General features: G+C 44.6%; 1 protein-coding gene across 1 annotated transcript in view; it reads left to right on the top strand.

The window, feature by feature from the left end:
- The window catches only part of LRRC57 (leucine rich repeat containing 57), a 37,012-nt gene that overhangs the window by 3,806 nt on the left and 14,653 nt on the right, over positions 1-18,553 (top strand). Inside the window, exon 2 of the mRNA XM_040331927.1 lies at positions 15,084-15,243. Within this exon, the coding sequence (XP_040187861.1) occupies positions 15,160-15,243 (84 nt within the window). The 5' untranslated portion in view covers positions 15,084-15,159. The remainder of the gene's footprint in view (positions 1-15,083; positions 15,244-18,553) is intronic.

The raw sequence follows: 18,553 nt of genomic DNA, 5'->3' as shown, positions 1-18,553 counted from the left end.
ATACCGCGGCTGCCGCTGGGGGGAGTTTGCGTCGTAAATCAGCGTCGGGTATGCAAATTAGGAGTTGCGGCGATCCACGATGGTTTTTCGCGTTCGCTACGTCGCCGCTAGTCTAGTTTCCCGTCGCAATTTTAGTCGTCGTTTTGGCTGCCCTAACTTTACACAGCACACGTATGTGCTGTATAAAGTATGACCGTCGTTCCCGCGTCGAAATTTAAAAATCCGAAATTCGTCGCCGTTCGAAAAAATGACATCACTTCGCGCAAAGCACGGCGGGTAATTCAAAAGGGAGCATGCGCAGTAGGTCAGGCGCGGGAGCACGCCTAATTTAAATTGCACACGCCCCTTTGAATTACGCGGGCATACGCCGGAGGCCGTAGTATTCATCGCAAGTGCTTTGTGAATCAGACACTTGCAATGAAAACTTGCGGCGGTGTAACGTATCTACGATACGTTACGCCGCCGCAATTGTACCTGAATCTGGCCCTTAGAGCTTTTGGCGAGAGACCAGTAAACACTTCAGATCTATGCGCTTTGTTCAGATTTCAGGCCTGAAGTTTGCAACCACTTTAATGATTCCCCAAAACGGTCACATTCAAGGCATGCCATGAATGATAACTGTCACACTTCTTTGTGCTCTCAACCAAACTGTTCATCAAATGTCTGGTGTCATAACTGATCACACATGCAACACTGTGGCAAATGCAGATGAAAAAGATGGCAGATTCCTTGGCTGTAAGACTTCATTCGCACAGGGCGTGCTATACCTGTGTTTACCCGCACAGGGATGCAGGTTTTCCTTGTATTCCCCCCCCCCCCCCCCCCAAGCACGCAGTGCCAATGATATCTATTGAGACACAGTGGCTGCACGACATCTGTGTGGGTGCATTTCCCCGAACACATGTGAGTTTGGGGACACACACCTACACAGATGTCATTTTGGGATCAGAGCTGCACAATTAATCGTTAAAAAATTGTGATCTCTCTTCAACCCCCCTGATGATCTCCAATGCAGAGTTTGCTGATTTCTTTCATATAACAAGTGGAGAGACTTTTATCTGCTCACTGAGCTGTCAAAAGAAAATATCCAGGCAGTCTGCCAAGTTTAGATCAAAGGGATAAACTTCTGTGTGTAAAGAAAAAATCTGGGAAGTCTGCCAAGTTTTTAACAACGTGAAACATTGTAACTAACTTCCTTCTTAGAGCAAATGCAGGAAGAAATCTTTTTCTGACACTTGTTTCTTAAGTTAAAATCAATATTTTTTGCTAGAAAATTACTTGGAACCCCCAAACATTATACATATTTTAGCAGAGACCCTAGGGAATAAAATGGCAATTGCTGCAATATTTTATGTCGCACGGTATTTGCCCAGTGGTCTTTCAAATGCATTTTTTTTGGAAAAAAATACACTTCAATGAATTAAAAAAAAAAACGAAACGGTAAAGTTAGCCCAATTTTTTTTATTTTAAAGGGGTTGTAAAGGTACAATTTTTTTATTTTTTCCTAAATAGCTTCCTTTACCTTAGTGCAGTCCTCCTTCACTTACCTCATCCTTCCATTTTGCTTTTAAATGTCCTTATTTCTTCTGAGAAATGCTCACTTCCTGTTATTCTGTCTGTAACTCCACACAGTAATAATTATATATTATACACACTGTATTTAGCTGTAATTCAGTATTACAAATATTCCTCCTCGTGCAGCTTTGAGATCTTTCTGATAGTAATCAGTGCTGGTGTGGTGTATATGAGACCATCCCCAGCCGCACCACATAGAGAGCCGGGCCATGATGCTTCACATCAGCATAAGACACAAGTAAATGTCGGCATGAGAAAAAAACAAAAAAGCGCAGCGCTAACTTACTAAGCATTGCCACAATAATGGTGGAACCCTCTAATGCAGGGATCCTCAAACTATGGCCCTCCAGCTGTTGCGGAACTACAAATCCCATGAGGCATTGTAAACCTCTGACATTCACAGACATGACTGAGCATGATGGGAATTGTAGTTCCTGAACACCTGGAGGGCCGTAGTTTGAGGACCCATGCTCTAATGTATGGTAATCTCAGTAAGCTTCAATATCACCACAATACTGGTCTCTGTGATATGTAATGTCACATATAATACACATCACACTGAAAATAAGAAAAATCATGTAAAAATGACTGCCAACTTTTCAGGGATGGTGGAAACCTCTCCTACAGATATTTGGCAGTGGATGGTGTCCACTCTGCTTATCATTGCAACCTCATCTGTGCCTAAATGTGTAGTGTCATCAGTGCCCACCAGTGCAGCTTATCAGTTGCCCATTAGTGCAGCTTATCAGTGTGGTCTCACCAGTGCAGCTTATCAATGCCCATAAGTGCAGCCTTATTAGTGCCACCTCAGTGCAGCTTATTAGTGCCCATCAGTGTGATTCTCACCAGTGCAGCTTATCAGTGCAGCCTCGTCAGTGCCCACCAGTGCATCCTCATCAATGCAGCCTCACCAGTGCAGCTTAGCAGTGATCATAAGTGCGGTGTTGCCAGTGATCATCAGTGCGGTGTCACCAGTGCAGCTTGGCAGTGATCATCAGTGCGGTGTCACCAGTGCAGCTTGGCAGTGATCATCAGTGCAGAGCGGAGATAGTTACAGCTCATCTGGACACAGAGTGGATCTCTGTCTGAAAGGTGTTGTATGTGAGAACACCGCTCACCGCACAGCCCTGGACCAGAATTGTGATACAGCGCAGAGCCCACTGTTCTATTGCTGGTGCAGGGAGGAGGGGCTTTACGATGCGCAGTGTTTTCACATACAACACCTGTCAGGCTGACATCTGGATGATCTGTAACTCTCCCCGCACTGGAGAGAGAGGGCGACGGGGGCGATGCTGGTGCTGGCAGCGAGGAGGATGACACCACCTCTATGGGCGGTACAGACTGGGCGCTGTGAGACCCCCTCCGCCCACTACAGCGAACCAGACAGAAGTACAAGTCCCTGTTCGCTTTCAGAGCATTACAAGGGGGCGTGTCAGATCGTTGGCTGAAGCTGCTGGAGAAATGGCAGCCAGCGGTCTTGCAAACAGGAAATCGCCAGGCAATAATGTTTTTTCAGCAAGTTCAGCAGGCTATTGCAGAGGAACTACAGAGCTCAGAAGAACATGGATGACCTAGTTGGTGAAGGTAGGAGATCAGCAACGAGGACTTGGAAAAAAGTTTTTGCCCGGAGTTCTGATTTAAATCTATCACTACCCTCTCCTCATACTGACCATGCTGCTGTCTGAGGGGGTCACCATTGCACTTCTATCCCGAGTGAAAACAAATGCAGCCACCACAAATAAGAATTGGGAAGCAGCAATATATTACATTTTTGTTTTTGGGTTTAATACAACTTTAATAGTACCGTAATATATTTCTGTAGACAGTGATACAGATCACATCATTGTTACACGAACTAATCCTTTATTATCAATCTCCTCTGCTGGATTTTCATCCAGTTTAACCACTTAAGCCCTGGACCTTTTGGCAGCTAAAGGACCCGGCCAGTTTTTGCGATTCGGCACTGCGTCGTTTTAACTGACAATTGCGCGGTCGTGCGACATGGCACCCAAAAAAAATTGGCGTCCTTTTTATCCCACAAATAGAGCTTTCTTTTGGTGGTATTTGATCACCTCTGCGGTTTTTATTTTTTGCACTATAAACAAAAATAGAGCAGCAATTTTGAAAAAAAAACAATATTTTTTACTTTTTGCTATAATAAATATCCCCCAAAAATATATAAGAAAAAATCTTCTCAGTTTAGGCCGATACGTATTCTTCTACATATTTTTGGTAAAAAAAATTGCAATAAGCGTTTATCGGTTGGTTTGCGCAAAATTTATACCGTTTACAAAATAGGGGATAGTTTTATTGCATTTTTATAAAAAAACTGCGACATTATGGCGGACACTTCGGACAATTTTGACACATTTTTGGGACCATTGTCATTTTCACAGCAAAAAATGCATTTACAATGCATTGTTTACTGTGAAAATGACAATTGCAGTTTGGGAGTTAACCACAAGGGGGCGCTGAAGGGGTATGTGTGACCTCATTTGTGTTTCTAACTGTAGGGGGGTGTGGCTGTAGGTGTGACATCATTGATTGTGTTTCCCTATAAAAGGGAACACGCGATCGATGACAGCGCCACAGTAAAGAACGGGGAAGCTGTCCCCGTTCTTCAGCTCCAGGGACCGATCGCGGGACTCCAGCGGCGATCGGGTCCCGCAGCTTCGGACCAGGTTGCGGGCGCGCGCCCGCGACTGGGCACTTAGAGGACGTACATGTACGTGCTTGTGCCCAGCCGTGCCATTCTGCTGATGTAAATGTGCAGGAGGCGGTCCTTAAATGGTTAATATAATTTCTCGTAATCCCTTTAAATGATGATGTTCTGGGTGCTGCACTGGCTTCATGAATAAGTTAATAAATAAATAGATTATTGTCAACAATGCTAATGGCTTTCCTGGAACACCTAAAATATTCACCCAATAATAATGGAATATAACATGCAGCACTTGAGGATTAATTGTTACTCATACATGGAAAAGCTTCTTAGTTATCAGCTTGTAATCCGCTCTTCTTATTGCACAGCCAAATTCCCATAATGCACCATGACTGTTCTGTGCATTTGTGTCAGATTGTACCGTAAATACCGGGGTGTGCATAGATGTCCAGGTATGCAGGAGATGCTCTTTTAGCCAATCGTAGAGGGTTTTCAATGTATAAAGCAAACCTTTGAATACTTGCCTATCCTCTAAAAGAATGCAGATCAGTTCATATGTTTGGCTGGCTTCTTTTTTTCCTTCTTCTTCTTTACTACTTGACCTCTGGAAGACTCACCCCCCCCCCCCCCCCCCTTCATGACCACGCCATTTTTTGCGATACGGCACTGCATTACTTTTGACAATTACACGGTCATGCGACGCTGTACCCAAATAACATTTATGTCATTATTTTCTCACAAATAGAGCTTTCTTTTGGTGGTATTTGATCACCACCTCTGGATTTATTAAAAAAAAAAAAAAAAAAAAAAAAAAGTTGTGCTATAAACAAAAAGACCCACAATGGCCCAGATTCAAGAAGCAATTGCGCCTGTGTAACCATAAGTTACACGGCGCAATTGCTTACTTGCTCCGGTGTAACGAGTGCTCCTGATTCAGGAACCTCGTTACACCGACTGCAGCCTAAAATCTGCGCGGCATAAGGCACTTATGCCACGCAGATTTTAGGCTGCATTCTTGCGTGGGCCGCTAGGGGGCGCTCCCATTGTGATCAGCGTGTAGTATGCAAATTGCATACTACCATTGATTCACAAACTTGCGCGGGCCCTGCGCAAGCCAGGTACGGAGTTTCCGTACGGCAACGTTAGCGCAAGGCTGCCCCTTCTAATAGTAGGGGCAGCCAATGCTAAAGTATAGCCGCCGTTCCCGCGCCGTGAAATTTGAATTTCACGGCGTTTGCGTAAGTGATTCGTGAATGGCGCTGGACGCCATTCACGTTCACTTTGAAGCAAATGACGTCCTTGCGACGTCATTTGCCGCAATGCACGTCGGGAAAGTTTCCCGACGGAGCATGCGCTCTACGCTCGGCGCGGGAGCGCGCCTAATTTAAATGATTCCCGCCCCCGGCGGGATCATTTAAATTGTGCGCGCTTACGCCGGGCAATTTTGCCGGCGCGCCCTCGCAAGTTACGGAGCTACTGCTCCGTGAATCGAGGGCAGCGGCACAAATTTGCGGGGGCGCAGGGCAAAATCGTTGCCCTGTGCCTCCGTAAGTTAAGCGCAAAACTATGCTGAATCTGGGCCAATATTTTTTAGTTTCTGCTATGAAACATCCAATAACAAATAAAAAAAGAATCGAATTTCTTGATACATTTTAGACCAATATGTATTTTTCTCTATTTTTGTTAAATAATAATAATCCACTAAGCGTATATTGATCGGTTTACGCGAATGTTATAGCGTCTACAAACAATGGTATATATTTATGGACATTTATTTACTTATGTTTTACTGGTAATGTTGGTGATCAGCAACTTATAGCAGGGATGCGATATTACGGCGGCCAGTTGGACACTAACTGACACTTTGTGGGAACCAGTGACACTAGTACAGTTATTAGTACTAAAAATATGCACTGTCACTGTACTAATGACAGTGACTGGGAAGGGATTAAACTCTAGGGTGATCAAAGGGTTAACTGTGTGCCTAGCCAGTGTTTTTTGTGTACAGTATATGCTGCTTTTATGAGGGGAAGAGATTGATTTTAGTCCCCCCCCCCCCTGTCAGAACAGAGGTCTGCCTTGTTTACATAGGCAGATCTCCATTCAAAGTCTCTGCCCATCGATTGGTTTGTGCCGGTGGACATCATGTACCTGGCACTGAATAATTACAGCAGAGGCGGCCCGCTCACTCCCCCTGCAGGCAGAAGTGCAGGATCACGTGCATATATGCGTGATCCCATGCACAGCTGCCGCCCTGTAGCAGTAAAACTGCTATAGGGTGGTCAGCAAGTAAAGTGGAACTTTAGTCAGAAAAATAAGTCCTGCTAAAACATTAAAAATAAGTGATTATACTATTTTTAAATCCTGTAATACGCTGTCTCACCCTGCTCTGTGCATGCTCGGTTGTTCTCCATTTTTAGTCACTGCTGAATTTGTAGAGGCCTGCAAATTCATCCGCTGACAGCCTTAAAGCGGAATTAAACCCTCCTATCCTTTACAGCCAAGGAAGCTGCTTCTGTTTGATCTGCAACTACCGTAGTGCTGCACATGTCATCAGTTAGGACACCAGCCATTTCATGGTTGGACAGTTTGAGGACACAAGCAAATGTGACAGTTAACAATCCCGGAATTCCAGAAATTTAACTTTTTTTTTTTTAACCAATAAATCAATGGGTTCAGTTCTGCTTTATGATTTACTGCTGTTCAGGGGCTCCGGGCTTCAGCAAACTGGCAGCCTCCGGCAACAAGGAATAGTAACAATGCTGAAGGCAATTTACAGCGCACACAAATTTTAGTAGCGTATTTACTAATGTGGAATGTTCCTTGCTAAAGAACATTATCTTTATCAAGTTATGGCTGAAGTTTCACTTTTTTTTTTTTTTTTTTTTTTTTTATACTATACATTTTAATTTAATCATTTGGTAACTTATCTAATGTAATCATTTCCATTTGGGAGTAATAAAGTATTCTGAATATAAATCTAATAGGCCGGGATTTAGAAAGGACTTACGACGGCGTATCTCCAGATACTCTATGCCCTTATTCATTTGGCCAAGATACGACCGACGTAAGTCTCTTACGCCATCGTATCTTGGGTGCATATTTACGCTGGCCGCTAGGGGCGCTTCCGTAGATTTACGCGTTGAATATGCAAATGACCTAGATACGCCGATTCACGAACGTACTTGCGCCCGTCGGATTTAGCTATGCCGTTTACGTAAGGCTTACGTCCAGCGTAAGTTTACCCCTCATAAAGCAGGGGTAAGTCATGTTAAAGGAACACTAAAGGTTCGTTTTTTATTAGATCAATTGATTGCTGTAAGCTAGAGCATTTAAATATCACTTACCTCGTTTTTCCTTTTGACCTCCAAAATACAGTAATCCAGGTTTGAAAATGCCATTTCCTGTCTCTCCTCTTCTTGCTTTCCACCAGCATCTGAGCCGTTTTCCATGGTGGAAAGCAGAATGTGCTCATCCCCCTCCCTATGACTACAGCCCTGCGTGAAGATGCTCTCTTATCCCTCACAGGCATGGAGGCTAAGCCTAATGGGAACTGTAGTTCCCATTAGGCCGTGATGTAGCAAGAATGAATGCGCACCGCAAACCAGGAAGTCAGTGAGAATAATGATTCAGGAGTGACGGAGGTGAATAAAACAGCTCGATTTCAACAGGTATCAAACTAGTTCTAATGCAAAACATTACTTTTTACTTTATCAGCTACTGTCAGACTTTAATTTTAAGAGGAAAATATTTTTGTCTTTACAACCCCTTTAACCACTTAAGCCCCGGACCAATACGCTGTCTAAAGACCCAAGGTGTTTTTACAATTTGTCACTGCGCTGCTTTAACTGGTAATTGCGCGGTCATGCAATGTTGTACCGAAACGAAATTTGCGTCCTTTTCTTCCCACAAATAGAGCTTTCTTTTGATGGTATTTGATTGCCTATGCGATTTTTATTTTTTGCGATATAAACGGAAAAAGACCGAAAATTTTGAAAACAAAAGATTTTTCTTATAACAAAAAGTAAAAAATATCGAATAAACTAAATTTTAGTCAAACATTTAGGCCAAAATGTATTCAGCCACATGTCTTTTGTAAAAAAAATCGCAATAAGCGTATATTTATTGGTTTTCGCAAAAATTATAGCGTCTACAAACTAGGGTACATTTTCTGGAATTTACACAACTTTTATTTTATGACTGCCTATCTCATTTCTTGAGGTGCTAAAATGGCAAGGCAGTACAAAACCCCCCCAAATGACCCCATTTTGGAAAGTAGACACCCCAGGGAAACTGCTGAGAGGCATGTTGAGTCCATTGAATATTTTTTTTTTTTGTCCCAAGTGATTGAATAATGACATAAAAATAAAAAAAAAATTACAAAAAGTTGTCACTAAATGATATATTGCTCACACATGCCATGGTTATATGTGGAATTGCACCCCAAAATACATTCTGCTGCTTCTTCTGAGTACGGGGATACCACATGTGTGGGACTTTTTGGGAGCCTAGCCACGTACGGGACCCCGAAAACCAAGCACCGCCTTCAGCATTTCTAAGGGCGCAAATTTTTGATTTCACTCCTCACTACCTATCACAGTTTCGAAGGCCATAAAATGCCAAAATAGCACAAAACCCCCCCAAATGACCCCATTTTGGAAAGTAGACACCCCAAGCTATTTGCTGAGAGGCATGTCGAGTCCATGGAATATTTTATATTTTGACACAAGTTGCGGGAATATGACAAACTGATTTTTTTTTGCACAAAGTTGTCACTAAATGATATATTTCTCACACATGCCATGGTTATATGTGGAATTGCACCCCAAAATACATTCTGCTGCTTCTCCTGAGTACGGGGATACCACATGTGTGGGACTTTTTGGGAGCCTAGCCGCGTACGGGACCCCGAAAACCAATCACCACCTTCAAGATTTCTAAGGGCATACATTTTTGATTTCACTCCTCACTACCTATCATAGTTTTGAAGGCCATACAATGCCAAGATGGCACACAACCCCCCCAAATGACCCCATTTTGGAAAGAAGACACCCCAAGCTATTTGCTGAGAGGCATGTTGAGTCCATGGAATATTTAATTTTTTTTGCCCCAAGTGATTGAATATTCACCAAAAAAATAAATAAAAAATAAATTACAAAACGTTGTCACTAAATGATATATTTCTCACACATGCCATGGTTATATGTGGTATTGCACCCCAAAATACATTCTGCTGCTTCTCCTGAGTACGGGGATACCACATGTGTGAGACTTTTTGGGAGCTTAGCCGCGTACGGGACCCCGAAAACCAATCACCACCTTCAAGATTTCTAAGGACATACATTTTTGATTTCACTCACACAAATCTTGAAGGCGGTGATTGGTTTTCGGGGTCCCGTACTTGGCTAGGCTCCCAAAAAGTCCCACACATGTGGTATCTCCGTACTCAGGAGAAGCAGCAGAATGTATTTTGGGGTGCAATTCCACATATAACCATGGCATGTGTGAGAAATATATCATTTAGTGACAACGTTTTGTAATTTTTTTTTTTTTTGGTCAATATTCAATCACTTGGGGCAAAAAAATGTAATATTCCATGGACTTAACATGCCTCTCAGCAAATAGCTTGGGGTGTCTTCTTTACAAAATGGGGTCATTTGGGGGGGTTGTGTGCCATCTTGGCATTTTATGGCCTTCAAAACTATGATAGGTAGTGAGGAGTGAAATCAAAAATGTATGCCCTTAGAAATCTTGAAGATGGTGATTGGTTTTCGGGGCCCCGTACGTGGCTAGGCTCCCAAAAAGTCCCACACATGTGGTATCCCCGTACTCAGGAGAAGCAGCAGAATGTATTTTGGGGTGCAATTCCACATATAACCATGGCATGTGTGAGAAATATATCATTTAGTGACAACTTTGTGCAAAAAAAAATCAGTTTATCATATTCCCGCAACTTGTGTCAAAATATAAAATATTCCATGGACTCGACATCCCTCTCAGAAAATTGCTTGGGGTGTCTACTTTCCAAAATGGGGTCATTTGGGGGGTTTTTGTGCTATTTTGGCATTTTATGGCCTTCGAAACTGTGATAGGTAGTGAGGAGTGAAATCAAAAATTTACACCCTTAGAAAGCCTGAAGGCGGTGATTGTTTTTTGGGGTCCCGTACGCGGCTAGGCTCCCAAAAAGTCTCACACATGTGGTAGCCCCGTACCCAGGAGAAGCAGCAGAATGTATTTTGGGGTGTAATTCCACATATGGGGGGAGTATGTTTTGCGCGTGGGTGTAAGCGTTACTGGCACTAACTAGCTACCTAGCGGCACCAGCGACACTAATACAGCGATCAGAAAAATGATCGCTTAGTGATGCTGGCAATAGGGGGGTGAAAGGGTTAACTCTAGGGGCAATCAGGGGTTAAAACCTTTATTAGAAAATGTATGGGGGGTACCTAACGCTATAAAAACCTAGCGGGCGAACCTCAAAAAATAACTAGCTACCTAGCGGCACTAATACAGCGATCAGAAAAATGATTGCTTAGTGACGCTGGTAATAGGGGGTAAAAGGGTTAACTCTAGGGGCAATCAGGGGTTAAAACCTTTATTAGAAAATGTATGGGGGTACCTAACGCTATAAAAACCTGGCGGGCGAACCTCAAAAAATAACTAGCTACCTAGCGGCACCAGCGACACTAATACAGCGATCAGAAAAAAACGATCGCTTAGTGACGCTGGCAATAGGGGGTGAAAGGGTTAACTCTAGGGGCAATCAGGGGTTAAAACCTTTATTAGAAAATGTATGGGGGTACCTAACGCTATAAAAACCTGGCGGGCGAACCTCAAAAAATAACTAGCTACCTAGCGGCACCAGCGGCACTAATACAGCGATCAGAAAAACGATCGCTTAGTGACGCTGGCAATAGGGGGGTGAAAGGGTTAACTCTAGGGGCAATCAGGGGTTAAAACCTTTATTAGAAAATGTATGGGGGTACCTAACGCTATAAAAACCTGGCGGGCGAACCTCAAAAAATAACTAGCTACCTAGCGGCACGAGCGACACTAATACAGCGATCAGAAAAACGATCGCTTAGTGACGCTGGCAAAAGGGGGGTGAAAGGGTTAACTAGGGGGTGATCAAGGGGTTAAAAGTGTTAGGTCCAGTGTAGCCCCCTACCCCCCCAATAAAGGTTTTAACCCCTTGATCACCCCCCTAGTTAACCCTTTCACCCCCCTTTTGCCAGCGTCACTAAGCGATCGTTTTTCTGATCGCTGTATTAGTGTCGCTCGTGCCACTAGGTAGCTAGTTTTTTTTTTGAGGTTCGCCGCCATGTTTTTATAGCGTTAGGTACCCCCATAAATTTTCTAACGCTATAAAAACATGGCGGCGAACCTCAAAAAAAAACTAGCTACCTAGTGGCACGAGCGACACTAATACAGCGATCAGAAAAACAATCGCTTAGTGACGCTGGCAAAAGGGGGGTGAAAGGGTTAACTAGGGGGTGATCAAGGGGTTAAAAGTGTTAGGTCCAGGGTAGCCCCCTACCCCCCCCCCCAATAAAGGTTTTAACCCCTTGATCACCCCCCTAGTTAACCCTTTCACCCCCCTTTTGCCAGCGTCACTAAGCGATCATTTTTCTGATCGCTGTATTAGTGTCGCTCGTGCCGCTAGGTAGCTAGTTTTTTTTGAGGTTCGCCGCCATGTTTTTATAGCGTTAGGTACCCCCATAAATTTTCTAACGCTATAAAAACATGGCGGCGAACCTAAAAAAAAAACTAGCTACCTAGTGGCACGAGCGACACTAATACAGCGATCAGAAAAACGATCGCTTAGTGACGCTGGAAAAAGGGGGGTGAAAGGGTTAACTAGGGGGTGATCAAGGGGTTAAAACCTTTATTGGGGGGGGGGGGCTATCCTGGACCTAACACTAACTGCCTGACACTAACTGCCTGTCACACTGAAACTAAATGCAGTGATCAGTAAATGATCACTGCAATTTAGTGACGGTGTGACAGGGGGGGCTGGTGGGGGCGATCGGGGGGTGACTGGGGGGGGGATCGTAAGCCTATGTGTACAGGTGTCAGTGTAGTGCTTGTGTACTCACTGTGTGATGTCTCCGCTCCTCCGCCGGACGAATATACCGGCGGGAGGAGCGGTGACATCACTTCCTCCTCTGCCTGTGTTTACAATGCAGGCAGAGGAGGGCGGGGGAGGAAGCTGATTGGCTGGGGAGCGATCCGGAGGGGGCGGACAAAAACGAACTGCCGCCCCCGCATCCCGGATCGCTCCTGAAGATTACCGACCCGCGCCATGTACCGGGGGGGGTCCCGATCGGACCCCCCACCGCCGTCAAGCAGAGGACGTACAGGTACGTACATGTGCCTGTCCGTGCCATTCTGCTGACGTATATGTACATGAGCAGGTCGGCAAGTGGTTAAGGTATGGACGTCGGAACAGCGTCGTATTTTACGTTGTTTGCGTAAGTCGTACGTGAATGGGGCTGGGCGTAAGTTACAATCACGTCTAAAGCATTGAGCCAACGTATCTTAGGGAGTATTTGCAACGTGATTCTGAGCATGCATGCGCCGTTCGATCGGCCATGCATTTACATGGGGTCACGGTTAATTTAAATACAACACGCCCACGGCCTTGCTACTTTGAATTAGGCGGGCTTACGCCGGCCATTTTACGTTACGCCGGCGTAAGAAAGGGAGAAAGTCCTTTCTGAATACAGTACGAGCCACTCAAAGTTATGTCGGCGTAGCGCTTATCAGATGCGCTATGCCGCACTAAAGATAAGGCAATCTTTCTGAATCCCGGCCACAAAGTTTTTCATTTGGGGAGGGGGGAGTGGGAAGTGAAGGCTTTGGGGTCAGTATCCTGAGCCAAAGGCATTTAACATACTGGGATCTTTCTGCTAGGATGTGATGGCCTTACCAGTGATCTGCTGCTGCTGCTGCTTCATTTTCCAATAAAAAAGTATTTACAGCCCTTGAAATTTTCCACATTTTGTCATTATAATGTACAACCGTAAATGTATTTTATTGGGATTTTATGTGATAGACCAACACAAAGTGGCACATAATTGTGAACTGGTAAGAAAATGATAAATGGTTTTTAACATATTTTATAAATATGTGAAAAGTGTGGCGTGCATTTGTATTTGGCTCCCTTTTACTCTGATACCTCTAACTAAAATCTAGTGGAACTAATTGCCTTCCGAAAGTCACCTAATTAGCCAATAGAGTCAGGATAAATGCAGCTTATCTGTAAAGCCCTCAGTTTGTTAGAGAGCCTTAGGCTGGGTTCACACTTGTCTGACATTGGGAGCCCATGTCGCATGACGTGTGAAAATCAATGTTTCCCTATGGGAGCCGTCTTAACTGGTCTGACACAAGTCGGCCCAACTTTGAAAATGCTCCCTGTACTACTTTGATCCTACTTCAGCCCATTGAATATTATTGAAGTCAGATCAAAGTGGGAACGCCGTCTTGCCTGATCCGACTTTGGTATACGACTTGTGCTCTGATGATCTTTAGGGGGAATTCCACGACAAAAAGAAAAAAAAAAGCATGGGTTCCCCCTCTAAGAGCATACCAGGCCTTTCGGTCTGGTATGGATTTTAAGGGGAACCTCTTACACGACGTGGGTGTCCCCCCAAAATCCATACCAGACCCTTATCAGAGCACGCAGCCCGGTCAGTCAGGAAAGGGGTGTGGACGAGCTGTAATGCCCTGCACGGTGCGCACTGACTTATATTGGCAGGGGGCGTGATCACCAGGTGATGTCATCGAGCGACTCCACACCTTATGACTTCACCACCTGGGCATGATGGGATGGTGATGTCATAAGGGGTGGGGTCGGTGGATGCCATCACCTGGTGACTATGCCTCGCGGCATTACAGTGGGAGAGAGCGTTGCGTCAACATCGGAAGAAGGGTGGAGGGAAGAAGACGATGAGAAGACTGGGAAAGAGCTAGCAAAAGCGCAGAATATAGTGGATGAGCCTGGCAGAAGACCACGGACAGCGGAAGAAGAGGCCAGAGAGAGCGGAGAAGTCGGAAGAGATGCCCCAAGCTTCCTAATAAATTACTTTAAAAACCTGTGTAGTGTGATTTACTTTGACACTTTTTTTTTTTCTCCAGGTGAATGGGTAGTGGTACGATGTACCCCATACTCATTCACATAAGGTGGGGGGGCCGGGATTATTAAAGAGGGCTCCCAGATTCCCATAAGCCCCCACCCGCAGACCCCCCACAACCAACGGCCAGGGTTGTCGGGAAGAAGCCCTTGTCCTCATCAACATAGTTGAGGGCATCCCCATGTTGAGGGCATGCGGACTGGTGTGTGTGGGTTTTTTTTTGTTTTTTACTCTGCAAATAAAACATTTTCTCCTCCCTTTTTTTTTAAGTTTTTGGTTTCTTCCAAAATTTACAGAAGTTTTATTAACATCTCGTACTATACAGTGATTTTAATAGTAACACAAGAACTGCTATGTATCTCCTATACAGGTGAGACGAGTTTTATGAATGTACAGCAGATGGCATATATAATCCAGACAATACAACCTGCTACAGTGATTATTTCTGTTCTGTGATTTACAGTACTTGGCCCCTTTAAAGAGAACCTGGAGCCCATCATTGCTGTTTCTTTCTGAAAATACTTGTTGAAATCAAAAGATCAGCATTACTGCAATGGAACTATCATTTTCAGAAGGTGGACACAGAAATGGCGGTGTCCTGAGTTTTCCTAATAATACACGTTCACAAAGCAAAATGCCAGTACTAGAAGGCTTTGATGGAAGAATCTCTTCACTGGTTGTTATGTTTGACATTTTGTCTTTTTTGTTTTCAGGTCTCTATGACACACAGGCCTGTAATCCCACTGTGAGAGCTGGTTATTGCTGTTAAGGTTGGTCTCTTGGAGCAGTATGGGGAACAGTGCATTAAAAGCTCACATAGAAACTGCACAGAAGACTGGTGTATTCCAGCTGACTGACAAGGGATTAGTTGAGGTGAGAGACTATTTCATCGCTTTTTTTTTTTTTAGGATTATTTAAAGTGATTGTAAACCTCAGACATTAAATATGAACAAAGAATATCCCTCTATAAGTGTGTACTTGTCTCAATCCGAAGCTCTAAGTGTAATTTCTGTCTTCAGCCTCCTTCCTGTGCATGAATCGCTTCTCACAATTTATTCCTGACACAAAGAAAATAATAATAAACAAATGACAGGGGAGGACACAGTCTGTGATTGACAACCTCAGCTCTGTTCCTGTGTGAAGGGGGTGTGTCCTTTCCCCCAAATCAGGGCCAACTGAGCTCTGCAGAGTGCAACTTAAAGGGTCACTAAAGGGAAAAAATAATTTTGCCTAAAATTAATGTCTGCAAGGTAAAGTAACAAGTAAATACCTATTCAATTCCTTCATCTATATCACCTCCGGCATTCTAGTTTCTGTTCTCTCATCCACTTCCTGGTTTGTGGCGCTCGTTCATGTAAGAACTACATTTCCCAGTATGAATTGCGGCACGCCCAGTAATTCACACCTCCTTGAAGTCTCTAACACGTAGAGAGCATCCTGTCGCACAGATGTAGTTCCCAGGAGGAGGTGAGCACGTTACTGACCACCGCAGTAAAGCCTCCCTTCACGGTGGTCAGTAAAATCAGACAAGCAGGAAGTGAACAGAGAAGTAATAGAGCTACTTCTGAGCAAAATGAGGAAGTGAAAAGTGGAATGTCTAAAGGTAAAGGATGCTTATTATGAAAAAAAAAAATTCCTTTACAACCCCTTTTAAGCTCCCCTTCTTTCTGAAAGCTCAGAAAATCTGTATAAGTTCTGGACTTTGAAAGGAAGTAGAGAACAGAAGGCTGCATATTAACAGGTACAACTTTTGAAGGAGGATTTGTTTCATCTTTGTGTATCACCTGAGGATAATCACCTCCCTGGATAAATGGAAAAGTTTACAACCACTTTAAAGGGTCAGTTCACCTTTTCAGAAATAACGCAAAGGTGAACGAACACTGTGCACCCTCCCCATTCTTGCTGTACTTACCTCTGTGGATGATGAGCTGTCAGTGCCCACACAAACAGTGTAGTGGTTTGGGGACTCAAAATGCCCACTCTTCTCCCTCTTCTTTCTGCAGGGCTTTTGGGATGCATCAGAACGATGCTATGTGTCAATGCTGACCAATCAGAATCTCTCTGATCTGTCCCAGAACCCCTGCAGAACGAAGAGGGCGAAGAGCAGGTAATTCAAATCCCCAGACTGGTACACTGGCAGCGTGGGCACTGACCGCTCATCTCCCACAGAAGCAAGTACATCTGGCACTGGGGAGGGTGTACAGTGATCACCTTCATTTTTTCTGAAAAGGTGAACCTACACTTTAATAAGATTTGTGTAGAGCACAGTGTCATCACATCATTAGGGCAATCATTACAATAAGAGTATTGATGATTGGTTTGTGTTTGCACTGTTTACATTACTCATTCACTATTTAAGATGGACCTAAAATCAAAACCTGCTGGTGTCCTGCTGCTCTTGGCTCCCTAAAAGCAAGCGTGAGGCAGAGCTATAAGGTAACTGCTTATGTAGAGGCAGCCAATGAATGCCTCTGCTTCACACAAAACCCACCCCTCGCAGAATGCGAGCAGTAACGGGAAATTAGTGGGCCAGTCATAGATTGCTCCAAGTAGCCGCTCAGCATTTGGCTGGTGATTTTCTTCTTTGTACACTTCTTTTTTTGGAAAAAAAAATTGTTTTCCAATGCACATTATCCTCTGTGTTCAGTACATTCATTTCACAAGTGACATATGTCGGTTATGCACAAAAGTTCCAGATTAGTTAGAGATCATTGTTATACAGTAATACATTTGTTAGCGTATCAATATATTTTGTAATGATATATACTTGTAGAAGGTGGCATGTAAGACCCTGGCCCACCCGGGTGGTACACAAAGGAGAGCGACATACTCTGGAGCACTAGACACAGAGGTGTATTTAGGTTTTGTGCTGCCCTAGGCCTGACTAAACGCGCGCACCCCTAATTTAAATATAACACACCCCTTCCTGGCAAGGTCACGCCCCTTTCTGTTTAGGACCCACCCTAAAAAAAATTGAGTGGGGACACTAGTTCTGAGGGCCGGTTGGGGGGGGCAATGAATTCCCTTAATTTGCATAGATTTTCTCTCACTTCCTGTTTGGCTATGGGGTAGGAAGTGAAAGGAAATTTCTGCAATGGGACAGGGATGGTAAAAAATAAACTGACAGGGGGGCTATAACCCCCCCCTTAATCTATCCAAAATTAAAAATAAAGTGTAGCCTATAGTTCTACTTTAAGCACAAATTTCTGATAATTTTATGGAGAGGACTAACCATGCCAATGGTGCAGCAGAACCCCCCCCCCCCCCCCACAGTTGCAGAATGGCGGCCGCCCGCATACCAGAAGCAGTGCGGCCGCTTTATGGGGGCGCTAGACTAATTTGCCTCTCAGCCCAGTCCGCCTCATAAGACTGCCGCTACACTAACAGTGTAGCGCAAGCCGGCGGGGACTCTTTCCGTGCTGCCCCCCTGCAAAGGGCTGCCCTAGGCCTGGGCCTTGTTGGCCTAGGCCAGGATACAGCGCTGACTAGACACTAGGGATGAGCTTTATGTTCGAGTCGTACATGAGTTTGACTCGAACATTGGCTGTTTGCCGAACAGCGAACAATTTGGGGTGTTAGCGGCAAATTTGAAAAGCCGCGGAACACCCTTTAAAAGTCTATGGGAGAAATCTAAATTGCTTATTTTGAATGCAAGTTATTGTCATAAAAAGTGTTTGGGGGCCTGGGTCCTGCCCCAGGGGACATGTATCAATGCAAAAAAAGTTTTAAAAACTGCAGTTTTTTCGGGAGCAGTGATTTTAAAGCAGAGTTTCACCCGCTTAAACCACTCCTTGCCCCCTTACATGCCACATTTGTAATTTTTTTTTTGGGGGGGGGGGGCTTCAGTAGGAGTGGGACTTCCTGTCCCACTTCCGCCCAGGGACCGCTTAGGCGATATATCATATCGCCTACGGTGGCCCCTCCCTGTAGGCGATCGCCTGGGATACGTGACAGGTCCCAGGCGATCGTCTGACCAATCACACCGCTCGCGCATGCGCAGTGAGGGCCCTGACGTGAAGCCAAAAGCTGTCATGGCCGGGTGCCCACAATAGGAATGAAGACGTCGGCCGGAGAGGGGGAGGGGGGGGAGAAGAGCGGAGCTCCGGCCGGCGGGTCGCTGGACCGTGGAGCAGGTGAGTGTCTGTCTGTTTATTAAAAGCCAACAGGTACACTTTTTGTAGCT

Source organism: Rana temporaria, chromosome 13, assembly GCF_905171775.1.
Source record: "Rana temporaria chromosome 13, aRanTem1.1, whole genome shotgun sequence".
Taxonomy (NCBI): Eukaryota; Metazoa; Chordata; class Amphibia; order Anura; family Ranidae; genus Rana; species Rana temporaria.
This window is presented reverse-complemented; position numbering and strand designations above follow the sequence as displayed.